At 66.6% G+C, this 6,806-nt stretch overlaps 1 protein-coding gene across 1 annotated transcript; it reads right to left on the bottom strand.

Moving 5' to 3' along the window:
* Positions 1 to 369: 369 nt before the first annotated feature.
* WRAP53 (WD repeat containing antisense to TP53) lies at positions 370 to 6,449 on the bottom strand. The gene is made up of 11 exons (XM_054005270.1): positions 6,175 to 6,449; positions 5,421 to 5,793; positions 4,660 to 4,758; positions 3,963 to 4,071; positions 3,484 to 3,572; positions 3,167 to 3,257; positions 2,787 to 2,919; positions 1,829 to 2,037; positions 1,622 to 1,725; positions 1,010 to 1,153; positions 370 to 651 (listed from the first exon to the last, which is right to left on the bottom strand). Exons 2-11 carry the CDS (start codon positions 5,666 to 5,668, stop codon positions 468 to 470), a joined length of 1,410 nt encoding a protein of 469 aa, XP_053861245.1. The 5' UTR covers positions 5,669 to 5,793; positions 6,175 to 6,449; the 3' UTR covers positions 370 to 467.
* Positions 6,450 to 6,806: the final 357 nt, after the last annotated feature.

The following is a 6,806-nucleotide window of genomic DNA, read 5'->3' as shown; positions in this document are numbered from 1 at the left end:
GTGCCCCCTTATCCGTCTTCCTTCTTTTCATTTTCCTCGGGGACTTGGTCAATTCCCCACAGGCGCTTTGTTATCTCGTAGGGTCTCCTGGTTGGTTGTTATGGTAGGGCCTACCAAAAGGGATGAAATCCAGGGAACCCAGAGCCCAGGCCCCAGGCGTGCGAGGGAGCTAATGGTGAGAGCAGGCTAGGGTGGAAGTGCCCCCGGTCAGGGTATTGGCCCCAGCTCTTGTCCGTCATCCGCCCCCCAAAAACGTACAGGGGGATGATAAAAAACCCAAACATTTTATGTCTCCGAACAAGCCGGTGGATAGACAAAGCCGAGAGCGTTATGTACAGATCCCCCCCCCCCCCCCCCAAGCAGTGCCCCTCCATCTCCCCCCAACCTAAGCCACCCCGAAATCTCCAGCCGAGCCCCCCCGCCGCCCTTCCCGAGTCATCCAGGCCACACAGTCCGGGCAGGCAGCATCATGGGGCAGGGCTGTGCCCCTTGCTCTCCCCACACCACCACAGCTGTAGGCAGTTCTGGCCACGGGCCGGGCGCTGGGGGGCCCTGGGCTCCCCTTCCTCGTCCTCCTCACTGCTGTCCCATGGCTCCGGGAACTCGCGCTGGCCGGATGCGCTGGCCAGCAAGGGAAGGCTGGGGTGCAGGCTGGACAGAGGGGAGACAGGGTCAAGAAGGGGCCACCGGCTCCTCCCCCTCCCTGCTCTAACCAGTAAGCCCCACTCCCCTCCCACAGCCAGGGAGAGAACCCAGGGGTCCTGGCTCCCAGCCCCCCCTGCTCTAACCCACCAGCCCCACTCCCCTCCCAGCGCTGGGGAGAGAACCCAGGAGTCCTGGCTCCCAGCCCCCCCTGCTCTAACCCACCAGCCCCCACTCCCCTCCCAGAGCCGGGGAGAGAACCCAGGAGTCCTGGCTCCCAGCCCCCCTGCTCTAACCCACCAGCCCCCACTCCCCTCCCAGAGCCGGGGAGAGAACCCAGGTATCCGGGCTTCCCGCCCACCAGTACCTGATCCCATTGACGCAGTCCCGCAGGGCCTGGAATTGCAGCACGGGTTCCAGCACCGGCTTGGGGTCTCCGGTCGGGGGCTGAGCCGTGTCCCACACTGAGACCAGCCCCTCCGTGGTACCGCTCAGCAGGAACTGGCCGCTCCTGAAGGGGGGGGGAAAACGACACCCCATCTGGCCCTTAGAGGCTGCAGCTGGGGGAGGGTTATGGCTCCCAGGGGTCCTTGGGCTCCCACACTGGCAGTGGCTGGGTGTGCCAGGAGGCCTGGGTTCCATCCCCAGACCTCAATAATTATCTGAAGGGGCACTATTAGGGGTGTTATGGTAGCAGCGAGACCCCCCCCCGTGCCAAGGGTGGGGTGGCCCCGTCGCCCAGAGCCCCACCCCAGCCCCTCCGCGAGCGCTGCTCCCCGCGCCACGGGCAAAGGAAGGAGCCTTATCCCTCTTCTGCCAGGTGGGGAAACTGAGGCACACAACCGCAAAATGACTCGCCTTCTCTTGTACCAAGAGCGTGTGCCATAGCTGGGGGAGAGAATCCAGGAGTCTGGGCCCCCAGCCCCCGCCGGGCAGGGATGCGGAGGAAGGAGGGAAAATGTGTGGAGGGGTCACTCACGGCTCTAGGTCGAAGTAGAGGCGCTGGTTGGTGGCCACGGTGCGGTGCATGGAGAACAGGACCCGGCCCGGCTGCCGCAGGTCCCAGCACAGGATCTCGGGGTCCTGTGGGGCAGGAGAAGCTGTGAGTGCCCCGGGACTCCACCCCCGCCCCCCCCTCCAGCAGCCGCTTCTCAGGCCCTGCCCCCGCTCCACGAGCTTCGCCTACCTTGCGCCCACCGGTGAAGAGCTGGGTGCCGTCGGGGGAGAAGAGGGCGTGAGTGACGCCGCCCCGGTGGCCCTGCAGCATGGCCAGCGGCGCACCCTCGGCCCGCGAATACAGCCCCACCGTCCGGGAGTAGGAGGCACAGGAGTAGAGGGGCTGGGCCGGGCTGAAGGCGATGCAGGAGATGATACCGCACTGCCCCTGTTTCTTCACTGCATTGGGGGAGGGCGAAGGAGAGGTTAAAAACCCCCAAACGACACCCCCCCCCCCCAGAACAGCCCTCCCACCCCCTCCACTCAGTGCCGGGCCGTTCATTGTGGAACCTAATGGTGGCAGGCTGGGAAAACAGACACCACCGAGACCTAATTCCCTGGGGTGGGTTTGACCCAACGCGCCCCCTCCGCATACCCTGCCTGCCCCCCCCAAAACCTGGCCAGGGTGTTAACTCTGGACCCTAATGATGATGGTAAACTGCCAGCTCCCCGTTTCACCACAGAGAGGAGGGGCCGTTCCTCCACAGCCTTCCTGAGCTGAAAGGGCAACTTCAAATCGGGGGGCGGAGGGGAGGGGGGCGTATTAACTCTGGAGCCCAATGATGGCAGTGAGATACCTGATGCCAATTTCACTGGAAGAAGGGGAGTAGCTGGGGTTGAGACACACACATTTCACCCCCACGCAAACCCCAGTGGTTTGTTAACTCTGGAACCTAGCGATGGCCAACTGACCGATTACCAAAGATTCGCGGCAGAGGCAAAATGTTACCTCTGGAAGCTAACAACGGCGACAAATAATTCCCTATTTCTCTCCAGAAGCCCAAGCGTCACCCCGAATCCGCCTTCCCTGACCTCCACGGGGCCCCTCCTTTCCCTGCCATGGAAGTGTTAACTCTGCAACCTAATGGGTTTTTCACAAAGCCAGCGCTGTGGTGCCATCAGCTGGGGTGGTGCCGGGGGGGACTCACCAAAAGTGGGACGGCTCTCGCACACCCGGCCCGGGCGCTCCGTCTCGAACACCCGCACGGTCTTATCGAACCCGCAGAATAGCTGGGAGCCGTCGGGGGTGAAGCAGAGGGAGTGAGCGGCCGTCAGCTCATCCTGGGGACAGACCCACAGAGAGGGGCGTCAGGACGCCTGGGTTCTCTCCCCGGCTCTGGGAGGGGAGTGGGGGCTGCTGGGTTAGAGCAGGGGGGGCTGGGAGCCCGGACTCCTGGGTTCTCTCCCCGGCTCTGGGAGGGGAGTGGGGGCTGGTGGGTTAGAGCCGGGGGGGCTCGAAGCCTGGACTCCTGGGGTCTCTCCCCAGCAGTGGGCGTGGGGGGGGCCGGGCGCCAGGCTCTGTACGCACCAGGTGGTTGTAGCTGCGGAATGTGGCCCGCAGGTCCCCGCGGAAAGCGTCCCACACATGGACAGGGTTGTCCCGGCTGCTGCTGGCAAAGCTGCAGGACCACAAGAGAGGCAGAAATGTGAGGGGCGGGGGTGGGGGCGGGGACAGCTGGGGAGTGCAGGACGGGGGGAGCCGGCGCCCCCTAGAGGGGACAGGCTCCTGCCCCATTCCCCGCCCCCCTGAGCCAGCCAGTCCCCGCCCTGGGGCCGGGTGGAAAAGAGCTCCACCCCCTTCCCCGTGGGCCAGCAGGGGGCGCCCTCGCGGACCGCAGCATTTACAAGCAGGTGGGTGGGTCGGCGGAGCTCATCAGCGGGAACCAGCAGTAGTCGTAGACGGTGTCTCCCTCGGCCATTCGCAGCACGGGGCTCTGCGGGGAGACAGACCCACGTGCGGTCAGGCTGCCCCTTCGGGGGGGGGTGTGTGTGTGTGGCAGGACTCCTGGGTTTTCTCCCCGGCTCGGGGAGGGGAGTAATGACTGGTTGGTAAAGCAGGGGGGGATGGGAGCCAGGACTCCTGGGTTCTCTCCCCGGTTCTGGGAGGGGAGTGGGGACTGGTGGGTAGAGCAGGGGGGGCTGGGAGCCAGGACTCCTGGGTTCTCTCCCCAGCTCGGGGACGGGAGTGGGGGCTATTGGGGGGAAAAACGGCCCCGCACCCACACCCCCATTACACCAGCACAGTTCCACGGCACACAGGGGGAAGGTGACTGTCCCTTCAAGAGCACTCCCCTTTCCCACCCGCTCCGCCCCTTCCCCCCTACCATCTCGGCCACGGCCCCCCACTCCTGGCCGTAGTGCTCAGGGGGCAGGTTGTAAATGCGCAGGGTGTTGTCGGCGCTGTTGGTCAGGAGACAGGAGCCGTCGGGGGCCCTGCGGAGAGGGGGAGGGGCAGAGCCAGGCAGTCAGGGTGCCCCTGTCCCGGCCCAGAACGGGGGAGAGAACCCAGGCATCATGCTCCAAGCCCGCCCCCCTCCCCCGCTTTAACCACCGGACCCCACTCCCTTCCCAGAGCCAGGGAGGGAACCCAGGAGTCCTCCCTCCCTCCCCTGCTCTAACCACTAGACCCCACTCCCCTCCCGGAACTCAGCTTAAAAAAAACTCCCGTGCCTCAGTTTCCCCTCCTACCCATGTGTATTTAGGCTGAAGGCCCTGTGGGGAAAGAACTGCCCTGAGCACCCAGCCCCTTGTGGGAAGCCCCCACCCCCATTCTAACTTGGGGTCCCCTCAATCTTCGCCAGCGGTGTCCATGCAGCACCCACTATGAAGTGTCTGGGTCCTGGTCCTGGCCTGGGGCTCTGTCCAGCACCGAGAGGGCAGGGGCGGGGGGAGGATCCGATCTCCTCAAGGGGGCTCTGTGTGACACTCAGCCGATCCCTGATCAGAGTCCCGGGATGTGACCCCAAAGATCTATGCCCCCCCACCCCGTCCCCGAAACCAGGGCCCGGCCCAGCATCTTACCACTTGCAGCCCTTGAGGAAGTTCTCCGGCAGGCAGCCGTATTCGCCCCAGGCGCCCGTCAGCAGTTTGGGGGGCCCCAGGAACTCGTAGCCCGGCAGGCTGGGGGGAGAGAGAGGGGGAGACACTGCTAAAGAGGTCACCCAGCCCCTCTGGAGAGAACCCAGGCGTCCTGCTCCCAGCCTGCCCCCCTCCCTTGCTCTAACCACCAGCCCCCAGTCCCCTCCCAGAGCCAGGGAGAGAACCCAGGAGTCCTGGCTCCCAGCTCCCCCTGCTCTAACCCACCAGCCCCCACTCCCCTCCCAGAGCCAGGGAGAGAACCCAGAAGTCCTGGCTCCCAGCTCCCCCTGCTCTAACCCACCAGCCCCCACTTCCCTCCCAGAGCCAGGCAGAGAACCCAGGAGTCCTGGCTCCCAGCCCCCCCCGCTCTGACCACTAGCCCCCACTCCCCTCCCAGAGCCAGGGAGAGAACCCAGGAGTCCTGGCTCCTCGCCCCCCTGCTCTAACCCACCAGCCCGCACTTCCCTCCCAGAGCTGGGGAGAGAACCCAGGAGTCCTGGCTCCCAGCCCCCGCTGGCCGTTCTAAGCATTGACACACGCCCGGCCTCGAACCACCCCAGTGGATCAGGCCACCCCGACCCAGCCCCTGCTCAGCGCCAGCGACCAGATCCAGGCGCTCCCCGCCCCACTGAGGCTCCGTGTGTGGGGGGCCCATGCCCACGCCTGGCGCAACGGGGGGCCTGGTTCATCGTTCTGGCCCTTACTAGTACTCCTCTTCCCACTCCGGTCCTGGTCCTCCGTCCTCCACCACTTCGTTCCCTGCTTCCGCCAGCCCCTCTCCACCAGCCGGCTCCCAACCTGGGTCCTCCTGCGGCATGGATCCCGCCCCCGGCACCTCGCCCCCGGGTGAGCCGTTCTGCCGGGCCAGCTTGGCGGGCGGCTCCAGGGACCCAGCAGCTCCCCCGGCCGGATCATCCACACAGGCATCGCCAGCGAGAGTCTCTGCCTCCATCGCCTGGGGGCTCAGCTGGGCGGGCGGCGGGGAGCGCAGCCGGGGACGTGTCTGCTCCGGCGGGTGCTGCAGCGGCCGACGTGCCCCAGTGAGTCGAGCATCCCCAGAGCATGGGGCGGGGGCGCCTGGCGAGGCAGGAGACAAAGGGTTAATGGCGGGAGAGAACCCAGGAGTCCTGGCTCCCAGCCCCCCCTACTCTAACCCACCAGCCCTCACTCCCCTCCCAGAGCCGGGGAGAGAACCCAGGAGTCCTGGCTCCCAGCTCGATCCCACCAGCCCCCACTCCCCTCCCAGAGCCGGGGAGTGAACCCAGGAGTCCTGGCTCCCAGCCCCGCCCCCCCAGACCACGTGTCCCTCTTCCCGGCTGGAATCTGGGCTCTTATCCCGGATAGCGGGGGAAGGAGAAAGGTGTTGGGGTGCATGGACGGGCCCACTCTCTGTCGGGGGGGGGTTACATGGACGGGCCCACTCTCTCCCGGGGCGGGGGAGTGGATGGGCCCCGTTACCTCCCAGGTTCTCACTCCGACAACACGAGTAGCTCAATCGGTGGAGGCGGCCATGACAGCACCAGGCTCCGCCCCTCGGGGAGATCTCGCGAGACCGGCCTGGAAACTCCGCGAGACCTGAAACCCTTGCTCTCACGACGCCACCGCCCACCCCAGCTACCCCACATAGCGCGAGATCTGAGCTGCTGGCCACACTCCTCCGCAAATCCCGCGAGATCTCAGGCCTTGGCCACACTCCTCCAAATCCGCCCCCCCAGCTCTGCCGGTGCCCCTCACTCCCGACCCACAGCCCCTGCCAGCCCTACCCTGCCCCCCCAGCTCTGCCGGTGCCCCTCACTCCCGACCCACAGCCCCTGCCAGCCCGGCCCTGCCCCCTCCAGCTCTGCCGGTGCCCCTCACTCCCGACCCACAGCCCCTGCCAGCCCAGCCCTGCCGGTGCCCCTCACTCCCGACCCACAGCCCCTGCCAGCCCAGCCCTGCCGGTGCCCCTCACTCCCGACCCACAGCCCCTGCCAGCCCAGCCCTGCCCCCCCCCCAGCCCTGCCAGTGCCCCTCACTCCCGACCCGCAGCCCCTGCCAGCCCAGCCCTGCTCCCCCCAGCTCTGCCAGTGCCCCTCACTCCCGACCCGCAG

The sequence above is a fragment of the Malaclemys terrapin genome, chromosome 15 (genome assembly GCF_027887155.1).
Source record: "Malaclemys terrapin pileata isolate rMalTer1 chromosome 15, rMalTer1.hap1, whole genome shotgun sequence".
In the NCBI taxonomy this organism is placed as follows: domain Eukaryota; kingdom Metazoa; phylum Chordata; order Testudines; family Emydidae; genus Malaclemys; species Malaclemys terrapin.
This window is presented reverse-complemented; position numbering and strand designations above follow the sequence as displayed.